Source organism: Camelus dromedarius, chromosome 10 (assembly GCF_036321535.1).
Source record: "Camelus dromedarius isolate mCamDro1 chromosome 10, mCamDro1.pat, whole genome shotgun sequence".
Lineage (NCBI taxonomy): Eukaryota > Metazoa > Chordata > Mammalia > Artiodactyla > Camelidae > Camelus > Camelus dromedarius.
This window is the reverse complement of record NC_087445.1, coordinates 349592-373797: the sequence shown is the minus strand read 5'-3', so window position 1 is coordinate 373797 and position 24206 is coordinate 349592. Positions and strand designations below refer to the sequence as shown.

General features: G+C 40.7%; 1 protein-coding gene across 1 annotated transcript in view; it reads left to right on the top strand.

Moving 5' to 3' along the window:
* Positions 1 to 24206, top strand: part of IARS1 (isoleucyl-tRNA synthetase 1) — a 69855-nt gene that overhangs the window by 11568 nt on the left and 34081 nt on the right. The window contains exons 6-19 of the mRNA XM_010974823.3: positions 825 to 942; positions 5290 to 5437; positions 8079 to 8166; positions 8401 to 8461; positions 11236 to 11331; positions 12561 to 12683; positions 13188 to 13279; positions 13920 to 14018; positions 16561 to 16687; positions 17930 to 18003; positions 18393 to 18587; positions 20155 to 20241; positions 21891 to 21974; positions 23084 to 23228. Coding sequence (XP_010973125.3) covers positions 825 to 942; positions 5290 to 5437; positions 8079 to 8166; positions 8401 to 8461; positions 11236 to 11331; positions 12561 to 12683; positions 13188 to 13279; positions 13920 to 14018; positions 16561 to 16687; positions 17930 to 18003; positions 18393 to 18587; positions 20155 to 20241; positions 21891 to 21974; positions 23084 to 23228 — 1537 coding nt within the window. The remainder of the gene's footprint in view (positions 1 to 824; positions 943 to 5289; positions 5438 to 8078; positions 8167 to 8400; positions 8462 to 11235; positions 11332 to 12560; positions 12684 to 13187; positions 13280 to 13919; positions 14019 to 16560; positions 16688 to 17929; positions 18004 to 18392; positions 18588 to 20154; positions 20242 to 21890; positions 21975 to 23083; positions 23229 to 24206) is intronic.

Genomic DNA, 24206 nt, shown 5'->3' with positions numbered 1-24206 from the left:
TCTTTTTTTTTTTTAACTTTATTCAAAGCCAAAGAAATCCATGAAAATATATGCACAGTTTTTCATTAAAATGTATTTTAGCAATTGGGGGAACAGTTTAATTCATTTACTGTGCCAACCACATAGGAACTGAACTATAAAAATGAATTAAATAAAGGCAGAGTTAAGCAAGGGTTCCCACCAAATGCATCCTGGCATTGAATGGGGAGAGGTGAATAGTCACCACAGGAGAACCTGGCATGACTGTTTTGCAGTGTCTTGGCACATTTAGCTTAAAGCAACATGTTTAAGTAAGTTCATCGAAGTTTTTGACTAACTGTAAGAGAGATGCCTGATCCTAATCCCAATGGTTGTACTTTTTAAATTGCCTTTGTAAAACTATCCATCATAGTGAGATTTAAGCAATACACCAGAAAACTATTAAGAAGAACAAAAAGTCTAAAATCCCAACCATAGTTAATATATTGGTGAAAATCTATTTTGGTAGTCTCTCTGAAAATGTAAATATATATACTGATATGTACAGTTTAATATAATTGGTACTTTATTGTGCAATATGGTATCAATTGGTTTTCTCAGTCAACCTTAATTAATGAACATCTTTCCATGTCAGCTGATATTAGCACTTTTAATGTGTACATAATGTCTCATTATACTGACCTGTTGTAATTAATTTACCAGCTATTCACCAGTTGACAGACCTTGTGTTCCCACTTATTTGGCTGTCAGAAACTATAAACAGAAACTGGCAAGAATGTTTGCATTTGGGGAAACAGAACTTTGGTTATGTAATTGTTGTAAAATTCTGTCTCTTGACTTGCCAGGTGGGTCTTCAAACAACTCTACAATAAAGGCCTTGTTTACAGAGGTGTGAAAGTCATGCCCTTCTCCACTGCATGCAACACTCCGCTCTCCAACTTTGAATCTCACCAGAATTACAAGGTATGTGAGACATCATTGGGCGTTGTTATGTGCTCAGAAGTCTGATGGTCGTGGTGATCACAGTAACTTAGCCCCAACGTGGAATGTTAGCCTGGGGAGTCATTCAGTTTGACCGCTTCTTACTGGTAATGTTCCCAGTCACTGAACCGAGGCTGTTAGGATTAAAAATGAGGGTTTTTCTTCCCTCCATGAGATTTGTGATTGATGTGTCTTAATGCGTAGGTTTTGCTTGTTTTAATTATATTTTTATGCCTTTCTTTGTTTAATAAGTCCAGCTCTGCTGTATTTCCCTCCAGTCACTATTTCATAAAGGTCATTGGCTTGGGTGTTTTTATGCCTCATCTGAGACCTTATAATATCATTTATTTGTTGAAAGTATTTGGAGGAGAATCTGATTTGGGATTGGTGAAGTATTATGGTCTTGTCTTTGATGAATGAAATAATTTGGTGCCATTGGTATAACAGAAGAGTTTTGATGTGTCTTGTGTTTACCGAGTGTCCTCCTTAACTTTTTCCAGAGAGAGAGTAGGGGCTATAAGTCGTCAGAAATAAGAGCTGTCTGTTCTCATGTGTGTATATTCAAGGGGTGTTGTTATTTCTCAGAGTTTATCTAACCCTCTTTGTTTTTAAACATTGATTTGTTTGGAATTCTTATTTTATGGCTCAGGTTTGGAAATTATATATTAAATTTTACATTTCAAAAGCACTTTTCATCTTGTAGAATGCTTTCACACATCCCGTTGGATCTTTGCGTGTCCTTGTGAGGTGGGTGTGATTATTCCTGTTGTCTTAATACCCTTCTGTGATAGTGTTCGTGTTATTGTATTTTTTAATAAAATATTTTAAGCATATAAAAATGCAGAGATAACATACTAAGTACTTGGGTACCAAAGGCTTAGCTTTGTCAAATCTTAATATATTGCTGTATTTGCTTACTTTTTTAACATGGAGAATTTCAGGCATACACAGAATAAAGTAATTAACTCCCATGTGCCTCTCATGTATCCCCAACAACCTCTGTGACCAATTCTGCCCCATCTACACACATTCCACTTACTTCTCCCAGACCCTTTTTCAAAAGCAAACTTCAGACATATTATTTTATCAGTAAATAACCCATTATATGTCTTTAATAGATTAAAAAAACCTTTATCTTTTAACATTACCATAGGTATTATTATCACACCTTAAAAAGTCACCATTAGTCACGTTTAACACTTTTTTTTTTTTGTCATAGTCAGTTTACAATGTTGTGTCAATTTCCAGTGTAGAGCACAATTTTTCAGTCACACATGAACATACATGTATTCATTGTCACATTCTTTTTCACTGTGAGCTACCATAGGACCTTATATATATTTCCCTGTGCTATACCGTATAAACTTGTTTATCTGTTATATATATATACACGTGTCAGTATCTACAAATCTCAAACTCCCAGTCTGTCCCTTCCCACTCCCCTCCTCCCTGGCAACCACAAGTTTGTGTTCTTGAGTCTGTTTCTGTTTTATATTTAAATCTCTAACATTCTTAATATTAAATGTTGTGTAATCGTTTAATTCCTGGATATCATCAGTGTTCACATTTCTATTTGCCTCATAAATAGCATCCTTTTTTCCCTCAGGTTATTTTTAGATTTTTTTTTTCCGATTAATATGTAAGTAAGGTTCATCATACATGGTAATAGTTGTCATTTAATTGTTTTAATATGTAGATCTTCCATTTCTTTTTCTGTCTTTTTCTTCTTTTTTCCTTGCAAATCGTTTGGGAAACAGGTTTTGTCTTACAGAGTTCCCCACAATCTGAGTTTTGCTGATTACGTCTCCATAGTCTAATTTAACCTTTTCTATCCTCTGCGTTTTATAGAAATTAGCACTTCATTTTTATGTGTGTTTTTTCCCTTCAGCATGTGTGTCATTAACAGACGTCAGTATTTGTTTATGTTCTTTGAGGGGGTGAGTGGGTTAAAATTTATATATAATTAAGTGCATAGATCTTAAGTGTACCATTTAATGGGTTTCAATAAATGCACCTTTATTTTGTTTTAAATACATCAGATATTACAGATAATAGTGGATTAGTTTTGCCTGGTTTGTACTTTGGAGAAATGGAAGGATCCGCTGTGTGTTCTTTTATTGTCTGGCTTTTTTCTCTCAGCATTGTGTTTGTGACAGTCATCCATGTTCTGTGTAGTTGTGACTCTTTTGCGCTAATTTCTGTGTGGGTGAATATACCACAATTTATTTATTTACTGCACCTTTCTCTTTTCCATTTCCTTCTTACATCCTGATAGGTGACCACTATACTGAATTTGGTGTTTCTTTCCCATGCATATTTTTGTATTTTTACTATCTACATAAGTATCCATAAACAGTATATAGCATTGTTCTGTATGTTTTTAAATCTCAGCCACTGTACTTAATTCTACATCTTGCCTTTTATACTAAACATTATGTTTTAAAATTTCTTCATATTGATACATATAACTTTAAGTTTATTTTTAACTGCTGTATAGTTGTATCGTAAAACAAATAGATTACAAATTATTTATTCATTCTTTTGATAGATATTTGAGTTATAGCCCTTTTTTTCTTTTTTTCTTTTAATGGTAACGAACACTTTGTAATATAAATCTTTGTGTACTTATGCTGGAGGTTTCTTTGGCAACTAAATTTTTACATGTTAGACCCCCATAGTTGCTTGTTAGGTCCTAGGGTTTTCAAAGTTTATACTCTCCTGTAAGTCATTAAGTACATTCTCTTATTGGAAAAGAGCAAGCCATACAGAAGTTAGAGAAATAAATTGAATTACAGGAAGAAGTCCTTCCAACTGTTGCAACTTGTAAACCAACTTGTGGTATATAAAAATACTTATTATTTTTATATTGTCTTAATTTTTAGCCTTTAGAAGTCTGGTTGACTTTATGCAGCTTCTGCTCATTGTGGAAAATGTAGAAGCCATGGAAGGTATAAAGAAGGAGCAGAAATATTATCATCCCAGTACCCAAAGGAAATGACTGTTGATGTTTTATTTAGGTTTCCCTTTAGTGGTTTTTTTTTTTAATTTTTAAATTTTTTTATGTCCATTACTGTATAAACTAAAATTAACAATTTTTTACATCTTAGTACCTATTTCCTGGTTTAATAAGAACATGTTTTTGCTCCTCCACTTACTTGCTCTATTCCATATACTTGCACAAAATTAATGTATATATGAAGACAATACCTAAAGTTTAAAAAGAATGTTATCAATCAACCTGTCAAAAGCTCTCCCTTCCCATGGTCCCTTCAGTTTAGCATGTATCCCCCCTCTATAGTAACCGCTGTCCTCACTTCCAACATCATTGATATGTTTGCTGATTCGGTACCATATATAAATAGAATTGTGCAGTTCTTTTTTTGTGTCTGGCTTCTCTCGCTCAAGATTATGTTTGTGAGAGTCATCCATGTTATATGTAGTTGTGTTTTTAATTCCTTTCTAGTATGTAATTTATCCATTCTAACGTTGATGGGCATTTGGGTAATGTCCAGTTTGGGGCTCTTATCAATAGTATTACTGTGAACATTTTGGAACTTGTCTTTTGGGGAGCATAGTTCACATTTCTGTTGGTTACATTCCCAGGAGTGAAACTGTTGAGTCATGAGGCATACTTACATTTAGTTCTAATACAGGAGATGGCAAACTTTGAAAAGGGCCAGATAGTGAGTATTTTAGACTTTGTGGGCCTGTCAACCCTGTTAAAACCATTCTTAGCTCAAAAACAGATAACGGCCAAATTTGACCTGTAGACCATGGTTTGCTGCCTCCCGCTGTAACAGAGGTTTCCAAAGGGGTTACACTGATTTGTGCTTCCACTAGACAATACAGATCACTGTGCATCCTTGCCAACGCTTAGTATTTCTATCTTTTTTTTGCTGTGGCAATTCTTTGATTGTGTGTTGGTTGTAAACAATTGTGAGGATTGTTTTTGGTTTTGCTTTTACTTTTGACTTAATTTTGGAATAAAAAAATAACTATTTTCCAAAATAATTACTTTATTGACCTAACTATGGACTTACTATAAAATAGATCATTGTAATAGTGAAACCTCCATTATGTTTCCCTCAGGATACACTTAAAATGTTTTATTTGTGACTAAGGTAATTATTAAAGCACTTTCTTTATATTAAAAGTGTATTGGGAATTTCTTGCTTTGTATTTTCTTTATATAAATACAGCAATTTTTTTTAAGCTCAGTTTATTCTGAAAATCTGTTTATTTTATTCTTTAGGATCAGTTCCTTTTTCTTCCATGTCTATTGTTATGAATTTTGTTAAAAAAAATTTTTTTCATCTTGTTTTATTTTAGGATGTTCAAGATCCTTCAATATTTGTAACTTTCCCTTTGGAGGAAGATGAAAACGTGTCCTTGGTTGCGTGGACAACAACTCCCTGGACTCTGCCTAGTAACCTTGCCCTGTGTGTTAATCCAGATATGCAGTATGTAAAAATTAAAGGTCAGTGTGAGCCTGGTTACTTATGATTGATATGGATAAGACAGTTTTCACTTATTTTGGGAGAGAATGAAAGCTTACATTTCTCTCTGGAGGGAAAGTAGAACTTTTTTTAAAAAATGTATTAGACTTAATCAGGAAAATTACCTCTGAGAGGGTTATTTTATTCCCATTTCTGATTAAAAATTAACACAAAAATTAAAATTGTATTGAGATATAGAAAGTAAAAATTTCTTACAATTTTCAGATTATAATACACTTTTACATGTCATGCTCCTATTACAGATGAAGAACTTGAGATTCAAAGAGGTGGCATCTCATTATTAGGAATCTCCAATGTGTGTTTTCTCAACACTACCAGGCACTTAACTCAGTTCAGGCACTAGGTATCTGCAGATAGAGTCAGATATCACAGTCAGTCCTGCAAGAGAGCCCCCACCACTGCATCCCCAATTCAGATGCAAGTTATAAGTCCCAGTTGTCACCTGTGATTCTAACCTACCCATGACTTCCTTGGGTCTGAGGAGCAACTCACAGAAGTCAGAGTAGGGTTGTAGTTATTAGATTATCTGTTTATTAGAAAAGGATATTGTAAAGGGTACGCATGAGGGGCCAGATAAAGAGATATATAGGGTGAGATCTGGGAGGGTCGCAAGCACAGGAGCTTCTGTCTCTGTGGAACTGGGGTGTGCTGTGCTCACGGCATGCGGATGTGTTCACTGCCCTGGAAACTCTCCGAACCCCATCCTTTGCGGTTTTTAATGGAGGCTTTATTACACAGGTGCATTGATTAAGTCGTGGGCCATTGCTGATTGAGCTCAATTTCCAACCCCTCTCTCTTCCCCCAGGGGTTCAGGGTAGAGGGGTGGGGGAGGGGAGCCTGGAGGTGGGGTGTGAAAGTTCTAATTTTGTAACCCTGTGATTGGTTCCTCATCCTTAGGTTACCTAGGGGGGTTCCAACGTCACCTCATTAACATAACAAAAGACACTTATGCCACTCATCCCTCAGGATGTTTCACGGGATTTAAGAGTTCTGCCAGAACAGGGACAAAGACCAAGTATATATTTCTTATTATAAATCACAGTATCATAGACTTGGTGCCAGAGCTTGAGAACTTTGCGCCTTTCAAATATTCCCTGATATCAAGTTAACCATGGTCTCAGTGAGGCCTTTTCCCTAGAAATCTATGTGAAAAAAGAAAATTGGTACTTTTAGATTTCAGTAGTTTATGACTGAGCAGGGAGAAGCCAGGGAAAGAAGGAAAACTCATAACCAAAAAAAAATGTGTTTTCCAAGATAGTTGACTTGATCCACAATGGCTTGTGCTGTCAAGGGAAGAATATTGAGAAAGGAACAGGAAAGGATTGGGGATCAGTAAACAGGTATTTATTATTATTATTATTTAGCTGTGCCTTCGAAGTAGCTAGGACTAAGAATGGGTTTCTCATGATGCTGCTGGGAGAGAGCTGTTGTCCACACAGAGCCTGGCCCTGGTGTCTGCTGCTGCTTCTCTGGGCAAGTGCATTTCTGTCTGTATAAGGTCCCTGTGCACCTGTGGGTCGTGGCCATTCTGAAGGGAGCCTGCCGGCCTTAAAGGCTATCAGTCGTGTCATTTCTCTGCCTGCATGTGACTTTTGTACTTGGTGGGCTGTGTGTTCTGTATTTTATTCAGAAAATGACATTCCTTTGAGACCAGAGCTGGTGAGTGGCAGCAGCATTTGTGGTAGTTTTTCAGTGAATTGCAAAGGCCTTCACAGTGATCCGTAGAGTCTCATTTTTCTTACAGTAAATGTATGTCATAAGCTCTGGTAAATTCTTCGGTATGTCGTACTTTACAGGTGGAAGTTTAAATTAGCCTAAATTTTTAAAGGCAATTTGTCAGTATCTATTAAATTTTAAATGTTTATGCGTTTGTTTCAGCTTTTCTAAGAATAGTGTCCTCCAGAAACATGTCCAATAAGGATAACAAAGATCTGTACAAGGATATTCATTATCCCAGAATTCATGGTAGTGGCAACTTGAAGACAGTGTTAATGTCTAGTATTAATTGATACGTTAAAAACAACTTGTACCTTCATAAAACAGAGTACTATAGAGCTATTTAAAAGAATGAGAAAGATCTGCATGTGTTCATGTATGGGAAGATAGTCACAGTGTATTATGTGAAAACAAATAGCAAAATTGTATTGAGTTATATCCCATAATTATTAAGTTGCACATTATATATAGTGCATATGTTAGTATATACATAAAAATACTCTGGGAGGAATACACACTGAAATAATAACGTTGGGGTTGGGAGGATGAGATTATGGGGAACTTTTACTTTGTGATCTTGTTAGTTTGCTAATGTTATTAATTTTTAAATATTCACATACAATGCTTTTGGTAGGAGAAAACGAAGATTAACTTACATAAAACGGATAGAGGTAAAATTAACAACAACGAATGAACTACTTTAACAGCATTTGATGTTTTTGTCAGTTTCGTATTTGGAAAGCAAGTGTTCCCCAGCGTTCTTTGTAGCGTTCCCCTGTCCGTGCTGAGCACATGTCCATGCAGCTGATGCAGGAGGGAAAAGTATACTGATGCGTGTCCTTAGAATAAGCGAGAGCTGATTCCACTTTTCCCTTGTTCTCATAGATGTTGCCAGAGGAAAATTACACATTTTAATGGAAGCCAGATTACCAGCCCTCTATAAATTAGAGAGTGACTATGAGATCCTTGAAAGGTGAGTGTACAAATCATTGATTTGTATGTGTGTGTGTCTTTAACATTAAAAAGTGAGATACTTTACTGCCCAAAGGCTATGTCACTCAAGTTTGGTTTGTGCTAAAACCAAGTACATTCAGGTCACACTTAGGAGCAAGTGAACCAGAAGGACGTGGTGACTTAATGTGGCTACAACCTCATTTCTTTGATGATTTTAATTTAATTGTGAGTTTGCCTTTCTCCTTTTTTCTAGATTTCCTGGTGCCTATCTCAAAGGCAAGAAATACAGGCCTCTGTTTGACTACTTCGTGAAGGTGAGCTTAGAGACCTCTGTCAGGGGCTCTCCACAACCCGTGTATTTGATAGCTGGAGAGATACTCATGTTGTCTTATTGTTGCATTGTTTGTATGAGTGTGCCTGGATCCAAAAATCTGTTTTAGTAGTAAAAAAAAATTTAATTCTATTTGTATCACCTTCTTGTTTTAATAATTAAAATCCTTTCGGAATTTTGAATACTTTTCTCAAGTAACATGAGGAATCACTTACACTGGTAAGATTTGTATCCGTATGTTTGTATTGTTTATAGTCTGCATATCACCCAGGAAAGTCTTCGGGGTTTTTGTTTGTTTGTTTTCACAAATTTAGAATAGTGCTCAGAATAAAACTGTGTGTGTAAAAGTAAACAGTTTATTTCAAGGAATTGACAAGGTGGGTACTTTAAATGTAGACACTACAACAGAGCTCAAACATTTAGCAGCAGTTTTTGTAAGAGTCATAAGGCTGTTTTATGTGATTTTTCATTTTCTGACAACAGAGAATCCATAGCTGTAGTTGTAAGCCCCACCACCAACCACCACAACAAAGAACAGTCAGCAGGAATTTCCTGCTGGTCCTTATTTATGGGGCCTAGAGTAGAATAATGAGTAGCACCCTCAGCCCTGCCTGGTTTACACGTTATACAGAAATTGTGCTCAGTGAGACATAGCATTAGCCACAAAGCTTTACGTCACAGCCCGAGGTGAAATACGTGTTTACAACTCTGGTCTGGTTCAGGGCAGAGACACAGTTTGGTTAATGCAGATGATCCTGCCGTTTGGGCTCTGTCCACAGTGTTGCTCACCTCTGTCTCTTCGTTTTTGTGCACCTGAGTGTTTTCCCGTGTTTCTTATCTCCTAATGGATTTCCGAGCGCTCTGCCTAGTCCGGCCCCTCCCTGTGAGTCTGCAGTCGTTTAAACATACCCTTTGCTTCTGTCAAATTGGCCCTTTCTTCTCCCTCCCTATTTTTGTTTTTATTAAATTTTCCTCCTATTTAAAGTGAAAAAACACTTTATCATTCTGTAATGTCATATCATCTTGATATTCTTCAAGGCTGAACTCAGTTGCCATCTGAAAAAAAAAAGCATTTTCCGAAATGGTTCTTTGATTTCTCCCTCTGAAAAATATCATTACTGCATTCTTCTCTTGTGTATCTTAACATGTTTTGTTTTATATTGTGTTTGTTTTTATTTGTCTTAAAACTCTTAGACTAGATCTTGACCTTTCTGAGTTATAGACCCTGTTGAGAACCTGATGGAGCTCAGCCCTCTCAGAAAATGCACGTGGACACAACAGAAAGGAATCCTTGGGTTAAATTGGAAGTCTCTCTGGCACATGCACTCATTTCATACCGATTTAAGTTATTTAAGACTAACACTTGTCCATTCAGTTAGCTTCCTGAAACTTCTGGGACCTCTGGTGAGTTTTAGAAAGATGCTACAAATTGACTTAGAACAAAAATCATCTGAGGTATACCTAAAATACACGTGTTCGGAAGCATGACATGGAAATTACGAGAGGAGATGCGGTGTGTGGAGAGCAGCGCCATAGCTCTGTGTGAATGCCGACCCAGCTCAGCCCGGCAGGGGCAGAATCTGGAACCGGACTCTGAGAGACAGGAATAGGGTGCAGAGTCTCTTTATCTACAGTTAGAAACAGTAAGATAGATACCTTTGGATTCCCTGCTCCTACATCTGATTCTGAGGACACACATATTCTCTCTCCATGTTTAAGCTATCGGAGACACAACTTTTAGCACCTGTCATTCCCCACTAACAATATTTCCAGGTGATTTGGGTTGCAGCAGTTAAAAATTCATGGGTATTTTTCAAGTTCAGTTTTAAGTGAATGCCGAAGGATTAGCGATCTGTGCTCTAGCTGAAAATAACATTGTGTTTGGAACCACAAGACCTTTTAGGTCCCGGCTTCACCATTACTAGTTGTGTGATTTGGGCCAACCTTTGTCTTCGTTTCGAGTTTCTTCACCTGTGAAATTCAGATACAACCAAAATACTTTTTAAACATGGGACTGCGTGTGCCTTTTTTCACGGGATTATAGGGTTAATTTTGAAAATCATTTCTGAAAGTACTTTTTACAAAGGCAAGGAGGTAAGAAAGCAAAGTTAGTTTGGCTGAAACAAAGGGTATGTGAAAAGAAATATTAAGAAATGAAAGTAGAAAAAAGTAATCTGTGGTCTTCTATGTATGAACCTGACTTTATTGTTGTTACAAAGAAAATCAAACTGGAAACTTTTCCTCTCAGTGTTCCAGGGGATGGAATACCTGTAACTGGAACTTGTAAATCGGCTCCCAACCTGATTCTTTCAAAGTTTGCCTTTATTACTTAAATAACCTGAGCTGGACTGAAAGGAAAAGGCACAGCAAACCGTATGCAGGGATTGAAACTGTACCAGAAAGGGAAGCATTGAGGGAGCGTGTCTTCTGAGACATTTTCATGATAAACTGCATGCTGGGGCAGGGTGAGATCGGAGAATGGATGAAAAAGCAGTTTTGTGGCTAAGAAAGTTAGAAATTTTTCTCTGCAAGTCTTCAAATACAGATTTCATTTATAAATGTTGGACCATTATTCATGGGATAGATGTATGGAATTAGCATGTTTCTTCCCAGTCTGAATTATTCTGCCTTTTCTATTTCTGAAAATATTTTTGGATGTTAACATTTTTTTTCAGGCTCTTACCAAAAACATTATCAAATTAATGTGATGATGTGGTCTTGTTTCATCTGTGAAGCCGGATAACCTTTCTTTTCCAGTATAAAGAGAACGGTGCCTTTACTGTGCTGGTTGACAACTATGTGAAGGAGGAAGAAGGCACTGGGGTTGTACATCAAGCTCCGTACTTCGGTGCTGTGAGTAGTATAAATCATGCATGTATGTTTATGAGAAGTTAACGTCAGTGGCCACTGAGTCGTGTGTGTGTGTGTGTGTATTTGAGAGAGGGACAGACAGGCAGGCAGACATTGCTTGCTCTTGTTCAGACTGTGGAGTCAACCTCTTTTCAGGCTCACTGCCCCCAAAAATGGCTTATAAAACTTGTATCCGTGATTCCTGTTCACCAAGTTGATCTCTGAAAATGATGGGCTAAGTCCTGGGTGTTGCTGGGTATTTAATCTTTCTAAAATGTGTCCATTCACTCACAGTTTACTTGCAGTGCACTTTGCTCTTTATGATGTGCAGTTCTGTGAGTTTTGACAAGGGCTCAAGGCATGCAGCCATACAGTCCCCGCAGCCGTCACAGTGCAGGAAGTTTCTGTCACCTCCGCTGTGTTCCTGATTAAGTACTGCACGATCAGATGGGAGAATTTGACCTCTTCCCTCAAAGCTATGCAGTGTCATTAATTTTAAATTTTGCCCAGAGTAATTTTTCTAAAACTAGAATCCTTTTTCTGTCACTTGTATATGAATAAAACGAAAGAGCATAGGGATTAAGGGCATGTATTTAGAACCAGACCTCACCTTAAGTCACAGCACTGCCACTAACAGACTGTCCCTGGGTAAGTTACTTAGCCTGTCCGGACTTCCTTTTCCTCCTCAGTAACATGGATGATAGTACTTGCAAGGATTAAATGGAACCATCCATATAGAGCACTTAGCTCAGTGCCTGATGCTGTAATAGTGCATTCACACCAGTGTAGCACCCAGTGGGGACAGACAGATTCCTCTTGGCTTGATCACTGTGTCAGTGAGAGAGGCCATGAAGCTAGTCTGCCTCCGCTGGTCTTTTTTTTTTTTTTTTCATACTTAACCTTTGCAGGGATTTTATTATGGAAATCTTCAAACATAACACAGACATAAAGAAAATATAATAATTTCCTTATGTTTGCATCATCAAGCTACATTCACTATGAACATTTTGGAATCTCTGTTTTATCTGTCTTGCTCCCTCTCCCCTTCCCCAGCACCTTTTCTGTTTTGGCTGGAAGGTCTTACAGCAAATCCTCAATATCGTATGTTATATCTGCAAAGACTTCTGTATGCATCTGACTGAGAAGCTACCATGCCACTGTAGCCAACAAGATGAGCAATTGCTTAATATACCTAATAGGTGGTCAGTATTCAAATTAGATGTTTTCCCCAGGATGACTATCGGGTCTGCATGGACTTCAACATCATCCAGAAAGACTCTCTCCCTATTTGCCCTGTGGATGCTTCGGGCTGCTTCACGGCGGAAGTGACGGATTTTGCAGGACAATATGTGAAGGTCTGTGTCTCTGTGGCTTCAAAAGGTGTCAGTTTCATCATACTTCTTTCATTCATCGGTTTTTTGTTAAATAGTTTCCATATCTAGGATTTTTTTTTTTCCCTTGGGAAGTTGATTTGGTTTGGCTTTGTTTCAGCACGTAAGATCAGAAAAGACAGACTTATTAGCAGCCACATTCTTTCTAAGGGTCTAGTATCTTCAGAGGAAGCATCCTGTAATTTCAAGGATAGGAATCAGAAAAAAGTGGGCTCTGGTTTATGACTCAGAAAGTAGCTTTGTGACCTTAGGGTAATCGTTGCTGATTGAAAACTGCACTGCCTTGAATGGTATGCAATGTACTTTTAAAGTATTTGAAGTTACACAGTGGCTAAAATGTGGGCCTAGTATTTTTATAATACGCTCTACCACTAAGCTGCACCCTCCCCCTTAATACTATACTTAATTATATTGTGTTACGAAGTATTACAGACTATTTTAATGGCTGGATTTTAATTTTTTTAATAGGATGCTGACAAAAATATCATCCGGACCCTGAAGGAGCAAGGCCGACTCCTTGTTGCCGGCACTTTCACCCACAGCTACCCTTTCTGCTGGAGGTGAGGGCAGTGGCTTCAGGTTTGTGGGGAACTTGATACGTGTGCCCATCCCGTTTGTAGTTCGTGGTTCCCATCTCATCTGTATCTTTCAGTATTTGAAAACTTTATTCTTGTTTTAAGGAAAATTTTAAGGATTCATATATAGTTATTTCTTTCCTCAGATTTTATGTGAGAAATAAAGACATATACAAATATATTTTATGTTGGGGCCACCTTTCTCTTGGATGAGATGAATCTGTAAAATTCTCTAATGGAATTTAGGGAGAAATATAATGTGTTGCAGGTTTTAATACAACATGATACTATGAAGATATGGATGAAAATGGTATATGCAGGGGCATCATGTTGTGTTCCCATGGGTTCCCTTTGCTGAAGCTGACATCATTTCTTAGACAACTGTCACAAGCAGAGCTGTATTTTCTTTCTTATCTTGTTCTCTTATTAGCCTTTACGTTCTTAGTATCGCGGAGGGAGATGACCAATTCTGAGCGCATAGGTATTAGTATTTGCAGTAAAATTGAATGTCAGCAGGAAGCACAATAGGTGGGGGTGATGTCGGTTAGAAACAAAGGGTCAGTGCTAACCCTGGGCCCCTGCCTGCCTCAGTCTGACCAGCCACGTTCTGCATTTTGGCTTCCAGGTCAGACACTCCCCTCATTTACAAAGCAGTGCCCAGCTGGTTCATCCGAGTGGAGCACATGGTGGACCAGCTGCTGAGGAACAACGATCTGTGTTACTGGTGAGCAGTAAGATGTGTGTCTTTATAATGTCCTTTGTCACGTAGCTAGTATTGGTCTACACTTTCCCCAAGTAACTTTAAAAGGCAAAAGATTTGTATGATCTGAAGAGAAACCAGAGTATCCCCACTAAGTAATTTTAAAAGCCATCTTTTACTGTATATTGTAATAATACAGTTGTTAACATTTTTTTCTGTTTATTCAGAAACACAAAATAATTTAAATAATATTACATGACAGAAATAGCATCCCTCTTATGACAAGGTGTATAGGGGAACATTTTTCTTTTTTAAACCTGTTGGAAATGAGAAACTGCCTTTTATTTGATTTAAAGAATGGAAATATTTTGGAGAAAAATCTGGCTGTACTCTCAAGAGTCCATTACCTTGAAAAAATAGTCATTTTCAGGATAGTCATTTACTTTTGGATATACCCACCAAAACCGTATAGACTTACTACTACTTTTTTAATTAAAGTATAGTTGATTTACAATGTAGTGTTAGTTTCTGGTGTACAGCATCGTGATTCAGTCATATATGTATATATATGTTCTTTTTCATAATCTTTTTCATTACAGCTTATTACAAAATACTGACTGTAGTTCCCTGTGCTATACCGTAGGACCCTATTGTTTATCTGTTTTATACATAGTAGTTTGTATCTGCTAATCCCACACTCCTAACTTATCTTTCTCCCATCCGTTCCTCCTTGGTAGCCGTAAGTTTGTCTTCTATGTCTGTGAGCCTGTTGCTGTTTTCTAAATGAGTTCATTTGTCTCATTTTTTTAGATTCCACATACATATACCTACTGCTTTTGACAGTTGTTATTTACATTCCTAAAATATGTCTGTGATGTCTTGTGCACCGTGGCTTCACGGATGAGGACTGCAGGGACAGAAGCCTTGCTCCTCAGCTAACATCTAACTCGCAGAGAGGTGTGACAGGAGCCCCCCACCCCACCTTTTTCCACAAGGGATATGTTCCAAGATCCCCAGTGGATGCCGTATGCCTGAAACACAGATAATACTGAACCCTGTGTCATATATACTGTGTTTTTCCTATACATACATGCCTGTGATAAAATTTAGTTTATAAATTAGGCGCCGTAAGAGAATATCCAAATTGCCAGCATTGCTGCTCTTGTACTTTGGGGCCGTTGTTAAGTAAAAATAAGGATTACTAGAACACAAGCACGGAGATAATCAGCAGCTGAGAGGATAATGGAGATGCCTATAAGTGACAGACGGGTAGGTGGCATATGCACCCTGGATACGCTAGACAAAGGGATGACTCACGTCCCGATGGGGCGGGGTGCAAGGGCACAGCACTTCATCATGCTGCACAGACCAGCGTGCAGTTTAAAACTTAGGGACTTTTTATTCCTGGAATCGTCCTTGTAATATTTTTGGGCCACAGTTGACTGTGGATAACTGAAACCATGTAAAGTGAACCACAGATAAGGGGGAGATCATACTTCAACCTGTAGATGCAAAAATGATGTAAGACCAGACCTGTGTATCCCAGGAGAGTGTTTTTCACTGAGAATTTTGAGAGAATTACTATTTCTAACTTACCCCAAGAACCCAACTTGTTTGAAAAAACTGCATTTCATTTTGGAAGAATGGGGAGAATCTCAGGGCAGCAAAAGGAAATTACAGCTTTCTTCATTTCTTAGCAAAATGATCCTGACTTCTCAAGAAAAAGCAGAGCAGTTTTTCCATTTTTATACCCAAGAAGCTCTTTAGTTTCCCTAATGTGTGAAGTGTTGAGTACGGAAAGTGATCCAGGTTGGTAACTGAGGTGCCTGAGAGGACAGGATGTTTGGGAGCCTAGGAGTGCCCTAACTCAGTCTTGAGCTTGAGGAAGTTTCTTACAGAGTTGAACCTTAAAGGATAAGGAGCCATTTACCAGTCGGAGGCAGTAGGAGCCTTGGCTTGGGCGGGGGGCGGGGGTGGCTGAGGGAAAGAAGGAGATGGGGTGAAGGTTACCACGGTGGAGGGATGGCACGTGCAAAGGCACTGAGGTGCAAAGCTGCTTTCTAAGGAACTTGCCTCATTGCTAAGCCAAAAGTGCAATGGCAGGGGGGCTGCAGGTGAGCCTGGAGAGGGAGCTACCCACCAGCTACAAATAGCCCTGCTTGTTGGGACTCTTACTTTGTAGGTGATTAAGAGCCCATGCTAATGAGTTTCAGTAAAAGTGCTGTTGTGTGGGTGGCCTGAGGACTAGATCCGAGTAGGATTAGGCTAGCTGTCACCATGGTGATTGGTTAGAGGACGACAGCAGTCTTCCAGTTGGAGTGCAGAATAGGGAAGTGTATGTGCCGTGGAGTTTCCTGTTCCAGAACATCTTCCCCAGGCCGAATTCACAGCAGAAACAGCCATATGGATCTTCTGGTGCTGTCTGTGCAGAAGACATTCTCCCAGGAGTGAGCGTTTCCAGAGCGTTAGGTCCACAAAGCATTGTACAAAGGCTTACACAGATCTAATTTGCCAGCTTGCTTACTAACGTTCTTATGTGATGGGTCATCCGATCTGTTTATTGTAGGGTCCCAGAGTTTGTTCGAGAAAAGCGATTTGGAAATTGGCTGAAAGATGCACGTGACTGGGCAATTTCCAGAAACAGATACTGGGGCACCCCGATCCCACTGTGGGTCAGTGATGACTTCGAGGAGGTGAGGCCGGCCAGTGTTTCCTGGTGTTGATTTTTGCTGAAGCTCTTTGTTCACGCTTCTCAATATGGGGTAAAAGACTGGTTTCTTTTTTTTTTTTTTTTCCTTTACCTCTTTCTTATTTCATCTGTTTTTTTCCTTCTTTATTCCTTCCTAGAATCACGACATAAATAAGAATATGTTTTTAAGGTTTTACTTTATTTTTACTTTACTTTTACTTCAATTAAATACGGTTTTGCATTTCCCTCTGTGTACAAGTGAAGGGTGCAATTTGTACTTTTCTCAGGGAAGTCCTCATGTTGTCTATCTTGTGTTGCTCAGATCCCCTTTTGCTCTCTGTGGGTTACTGATGAGCAGAACAGGGACTCCACACCCTGCACTAAGTCACTGCATGTTAAACCGCCCTCATAGTGATGAACAATGATGACTTAAAAAATTATCAGAGCATTGCAGACTTTTAATCTATAAAATCAAACATTTGTGCGTGTGGGTCTGTGTATTAATCATACCTGGTTATATAGATGTATTCCCTTCTGTTCAATGCTGAGTGCTTTAGAAGTCATGAGCAACAGCAGCCCCGGTACCTCCATAAGTCTCCAGTGGGCACCTGAGAGGCAACAGTGAAGTAGCTGAATCAGAGGGCTTTTCAGGACTGAGCAGGGAGGGCAGAGAAAGAGGCTATGGGTGTTCATTAGGTAGCGGATGACCTCAGGGTGTGAACCCAGCAGCTCCTGCTGGTGCAGCCCCTGTCGGATGACTCCTGTTCTGAGTGCCCCCGCTGGGCCCATCTTCCAGTCTCCCTACATGAGCACAATCCTGATAGCTTGCGATCTGATTCTTTGGTCCAGTCCGTGCACGGTAAATTAGTTCTCGCTTTGACTTGGGAAGATTTCAGATGAAAGCCAAATTCAAGTGCCAGGAAGACACTGAGATGCCTTAGAGTAGCAGTCTAGGTGTTTCACTCATGCTTGTGATTTGTGGCAGAGATTTGGGCACGGTAAATCCTCAGGAAATACTTGCTGAGATGCTGGCTGTGAAATTCTCTCCATGTAGAGAATCCCTCTGATACAGGAACAAGTAGCAAAGAAGTGAAGTCGGCCCACCTGCGGTCTCCCGTGAGGGTGAGATGTGGATGAAAACTGCCCTGAAGTTCAGAGGTGTCTGAAACTGACCATGAAAGTGATGTGAATTAACTCTGTGATCTCGGCTCTGAGGGGCTCCTGCGTTTGAACTCTGTTTTCACAGGTAGTATGCATTGGGTCAGTGGCTGAGCTTGAAGAACTGTCAGGAGTGAAGATCTCAGATCTCCACAGAGAGAGGTCAGTTTCTGAATGTTTGACGCGCTTCACGTCTGTCACTGAAAGAGGGTCAGGGCAGGTCCTAGCCTGTAAAGACGTGCTCTGTGCAGCAGGTCGCAGAGCTACGTGCAGAACAAACACCGTTTGCTGGGTTACTTTGTCGCTGGTGATTCGTGTCGTGCTGAGGAAAGGTGGCCTCTGTCCTTGACTTAGATGTCAGGAGACTTTGGTCTTACAGCTGTCCAGACTGAGCACTCAGTGCTCTCTGAAAGCCTGTGCCGCTGCCAGTGTTTCTGCCTGCAGGTGCATGTGAAAGAGCTGTGAGGGCCTTGTGTTTCCTCACCGCAGTTAAACTCTTAAGTCCTGTTTTGCTTAAAATTGATAGAAACGGCTACTTCTCTGTTTGTCAGCATTGACCATTTGACCATTCCTTCACGCTGTGGGAAGGGACTGCTGCGTCGCATCTCTGAAGTGTTTGACTGTTGGTTCGAGAGTGGCAGCATGCCCTATGCTCAGATTCATTATCCATTTGAAAACAAGAGGGAGTTTGAGGATGCGTTTCCTGCAGACTTCATTGCTGAAGGCATTGACCAGACCCGAGGATGGTATGTTCCTTGTTCTTTCAAGTGTTGTATTGATTTGATTTGATTTGATTTAGCAGGTATTTTACTGAGCATCTAGCATTTATCAGCTGGGTATGTCAAACAAGACAGGCTCTGCTAAACATACCATACAAGTGTCTTTTGAGTAGGAATGTCTCACTACACTAGGGCTGTAGTTTTAGGGTTTGAATGATTTCTTTGACATTTTGGAATCCAGAGATTTGTTATAGCGAAAAATTAAGTGATATATAAAACAATTCATGTGTGTCCTTAGCTTGTTAACTTCAAATCATTTACCCAAATGTTGAATGAGTATTTATATACAAGATAATGGTGTTGGGTTCTACAGATTTGAGGGATGGTTGAGAATGTACTCAGATGTTAGGACAAGCCTCATAAATTAACATTCTAAAACATCCAGATTTAAAATTAAAAAAAAAAACCATGACGGCAAGGATTTTGACATTGGTTTTATCTGATGCCTTGTCTAAAGCAGTACCCTCATCCTCTTAATTAAAAAAAGAGGCGTTACCTTTCCTTCATGGATGAGCTTGGTTCTAATTATACATTCATTAGAAATGTTTCTGCAGGAGTGTAGAAGGAATTCCAGCTTTAATATTCTGGAATGTGCTGTTTTCAGCTTCCAGTCCATATACTTACAGAAACAGCTACCACACATAAATTCCTGTTCCTAGCGGGGACCAGATGGCTTCCCAGTGAGTTGTTTCTCTGAGGAGTTGCAGTGTCTGGCAGCTTTTAAAGGCCCTCATGTGGGTCCGCATGTGCACACTGCCTCCATCCCCTCTGGCAGACGTGGGCTGCCTCTCATAAGAACCAGGGTCCTGAGCTGCCTTCAGAGGAAGGGGTGTTTTGTCAGGTATTCATAATAGGCAAGGGGTCCGATCTCCATCTTTACCAGTCATGTCTGGTGATGTTCTTGGTGTGCAGAATCAGTTCTGAGATGACACAAGTGCATCACTTGTGGGGACACCTTCCAGGGATGTGATAGAGTTCTTTTAGGGAACAAGCTAGGTAGCAAATAGACAACGTACATGAGACCTGATAGAATGAGGACGTTTTCTGTGTACCTGTAGTCTACCTTTTGACTTTTGAATGAGAGTGCCTCTTGTCATCAGACCGTCCCACATGACCTTGTGCTAAAGGCAACACACACCTCTGGATTTTCAGCCTGGCGTTTCTGGGAGGTCCTGAGAGGCCACCCAGCGCTGCCTTGCTCTGCCGTGTGGCTGTCCGACTAGCCCCTCGAGGAGGGTGGTAGCACTGTCCCCAGCACTCCAGGGCTTTATTTGCTTTAAATAAAACGCACTTTATTTTTTTCTAGTGTGAAATTCTAGTATGATCTGCAGTGGGCCCCGTGCCTAGTTTTCCAGCCCCCCCCCCCAGATGATTCTAATGTATCACCGGGATTAAGACCCATTGCTTTAAGTGATCATCAAGAAGTGTAACTCACCTAAAATAGAAATTCAGTCAAATGAATGAGCACAGTTTTCTTTCCTGTGCTTGGACTCCGCTTCTTTATTGAACCATTTCTTTGTGGGGTTTTTTCCAGGTTTTACACCCTGCTGGTACTGGCCACAGCTCTCTTTGGACGGCCGCCATTCAAAAACGTGATCGTGAACGGGCTCGTCCTGGCAAGGCAAGTGCACCCCTCTGTGTCATGATGGGTTCTAGTTCCTGATCTTTGTTCTTACAGCATGTTGTGGTTGGAGCCAGCCATTTGTGGATAGAGGAATTTAGGAATGCCCCAGCTCTGTTCCTATTCTTTTTCTCCCCTTTTTGCTTTTTCACTTTTTCCTGCTCTCCCTTCTCATCCAGCTTCTGTCTTGTGCACTCCAAATGTCACGTTCTGTCTCTGCACATCCCTCCGTCTCGGAAGGGCTGAGTTGAGGGCTAAGCCTGATGGGGAGGACTGCGGGGAGGGCGTGTGTCCCATTATACTACTCGTGATAAAATACCATTTTTCATTTAGAATTTTATGAAGTGCTTTTGCTTACAGCTCTTAGTAATCCATACATGGTCCTTTAATGTAGATTTCTGCTGTCCTCTTTTCAATATCGAGGAAGCTGTTAGTTCTAGAGTTTCATTATAGAGGAGTCTTATTTTTTCCTTTGCTTCTATTGCCTCTTGTTACTAAAAGCTCAAACAAGTGAAAATAAGGAAATGAAGTCTTTATGTATAAACAGCCTGCCTGACATGCCGTTTGAGGTGGGGGATGATGCCCAGCACCGTGCCAGGCCCTGTTTCGAGCATTCACACATCTTTGCTCATTTAATCCCCAGAGCTGTCTGAGATGGGCCCTTTAGTTGTCTATTTTGACATTTGAGGAATTTGAGGTACAGAAAAATCAAGGTCACACAACAAATGAGTGATAAATTCAGGTTCTGTACTCAGGCAGTCTGGCTAGACAGTCTGTGCTTTTTTCTTTTTAGTTGAAAATCTTACTGAATTGTAGTTGTAAAAATTACTAGAGACCCCTCATGTGCTCTACCTGGTTTCCTCCAGTGGTCACATTTTTGGAAACTGTAGCACGTTGTCACAAGCAGGATGTTAATACAATCCACCAATCCTACTCAGATTTCACCAGTTCTGCTCATTTACTGTGTATATTTAGTAGCACGCAAAATTATCTCACATGTAGGTTCCTGCATCCCCCAGCGCGCGCGCGCACACACACACACACACCCCAACGGCCTTCCGGCCTTCCACCCTAATCCCCACCCTGCAACCACTGATCTATTCCCCATCTTTGGGATTTCATCATTTCAAGTGTAGAAATGAATTCATACCATATATAAACTTTTGTGATTGGCTTTTATTTTTTGCTCAGTGTAATTCCCTGGAGATCCCTCAGGGGGTTGTATGTGTCCATAGTCCCTTCTCATTGCTGAGCAGTGTTCCATGGTCACCCACAGTTTGACCTTTCACCGGCTGAAACACATTGGGGTTGTTTCCAGTGTTTACGAAGAATAAAGCTGTGAACTTTATATGTTTTGTGTGAATATGAGTTTTCATTTCTCTGGGATAAATGCCTTGGCTGTGTGTTTAACTGTTACCCTCAGGCGTCTTCCTGCTGCCATTTATCCTGCAGCTTCTCCACTGACTCACTACAGTATTCAAAAAGAAGCTTAAACAGCGTTAACAAAACAACCTTACTGTTGTGCCTTAATAATGTTTTGTGTCCCATTTGCACTTATGTATTCCAACTTATAGATAATCTATAAACATATATAAAGATGAGCTGTGATGTTGACTTATTTAATTGGCATCTCCCTTTTGTTTTTCAAGTGATGGCCAAAAAATGAGCAAACGAAAAAAGAATTACCCAGACCCACTTTCAATCATCCATAAATACGGTGCCGATGCCCTCAGGTACAAACCACTGCTCTGCCTTGTGTGTATTTGTCATTTCTTATGTAAGCATCTCACATTCTATTAATCATGTTCCTTAGATTTGGTTTATGATTCACTTTTTTAAAAACGTATCTCTGTCATATGGAGAATTACTGGTTGGTGTGGTGTTGACTTTAAACCTGAAGGTGGTTTTCTAAATCTCTAAATCTAGAGGTCTTTCAGAGGATGAGGACCTGTGTTGGATTTTACTGAGTAACACAGGCACTCCCAGGCTACTTGCTGGTGCCCCTGCCTCTCCCTCCCTGTCTTACTGGTGTTAGAATTCTCTTACCTCATTTATTTCAATTTTGCACTTACTCTGAAAATAGCCATATATGGTCTATTTGTGCTAGAGCAAATAAAAAAGTAATATTGAAAAGTTTTTAGAGGAATACGAGCCACTGCTTGAAATAGTCATTGTCATGAACACTGAATGCTCAGGTTAAAAGGAGCAACAGAGGTCTTGTTCAGCATCCTCCTATTATGAACGCAGAGACCGACACCCAGGGGTGTGTGGCCAAGCATGTTCATGGTCTCCATGTTGCCCAGGAGCAGTTAGTGGCATGTCCTACAACCCCCCGTTATCTGTTAGACTCAGCTTGGTGTACCTGACAACTTGGGACTAATAATTCTTTGTGTTGAGGGCTGTCCTATGGGATGTTTAGCAGCATCCCTGGCCTCTGCTCCACATCCCCTCTGTGCTGGCAGAACACCTGTGGCTGTTTCTAGTGAGTCTCTGGTACCTGCACATGGTGTCCTGCGAGGAGAGCCAGGCTGCTTTGTCCTGGTGCCACTGTACTGCCCAAGGCCTGTGCCAAGATGGACCAGCACAGGGTCCATCCAGCACAAGGGCACGCTTCTAGGCTGGTCCAGTGCCACATTTTGGTGTGCAGTTGCATCTTCCCCTTATAATTTGCTAGGTCTCTTACACAAAGTAAGAGCGTTGTCAGTTTTAAATCAACTGTTAGAAGAGTATAATTCTCCACTTCTGCAGAAAAAGTGCTGATTGGTGTTGCCCTGTCAACTTGTCAAGCAATATTTGCTTTACTGTCTGCATTCCTCTTGGGTGTAATTTTCTCCTCTTCCAGATTATATCTGATTAACTCCCCTGTGGTGAGAGCAGAAAACCTCCGCTTTAAGGAAGAGGGTGTCCGAGATGTCCTGAAGGATGTCCTGCTCCCTTGGTACAACGCCTATCGCTTCTTCATCCAGAACGTCCTGCGGCTACAGAAGGTGAGGGTTGCAGTGCTGTGGGGTGGGGTCTGCCCCGGGGGTGGGGGAGCTGGGTTCGTGCAAGACATTTAGGGGTGAGCTGTGAGGTGGTGTTCCGTGGGAGACTCAGCAGAGTGGGCCCTGTGGGTCGGGGCTCAGCCACTGGGGGGGCCGTAGATGAAGACGCGCAGGAGTCGGGGTCCACGCTGGGCTAGGAGCGCAGAGCTGGAGCTTCACCTGGGCGGATGCTCACCTGTGCGGGACACAGAAGCCTTGCCTGTTGAAGAAGAGTTGCCCTGGATATTCATTTGACCAGCCAGATTTGGTGCTGGGGACTTGGTGATAGGGGAACCAGTGAAGCGTCAGCTGCTATCAGAGAGTAAGTGCCTAGGATGCTGCAGTTGGGTGATCAGGGAAGGCCGCTTGATGAGTGCATTTGGGCTGAGACTCTGAACTTCTCACTGGGTTGTTGGGATAAAAAAATAGCGATTGTGACGTATGTGCAAGTGCCTCAGAGCAGTTTCTTGCTGGCCTGGGAGACATCTGAGAAGCTGCTTCCCCTGCCCCCACTGACCGCTCTCAAGCCAGCAGGCTTCACTGCACATATGCCTGTTTGTGCTTTCTGGACTCCATCTGGGGTCAGGGCCCAGGTACCACTCATCTTTTTATCTCTAGCACCTTACAGTAGATTTTCTTACAAAATTACTTTTGACTAAATATGTGATATTATTCCTTCCTAAGAAACTAGTTGGAGAGCTGAGCTTTGAGCATCCCATTGCAGCAGGCTGGTCCCTCGCTTCCTGCTGCCTCTGGCTCCTCTCCGTCTGCTAATGACCCCTCCCAAGAAGAGCAGGCATCTTCCCCAGGCCCCTAATGTTGATCCCGTCCTTTTGATCCCACCACCTCTCAGGCCAGCAGTCTTTAAACGGGTCTGCTTTGCAGGCCTCTGCTGGTGTGGGGCCCAGGAACACAGGCTGGGCCAAACCACTCATAGCTGGG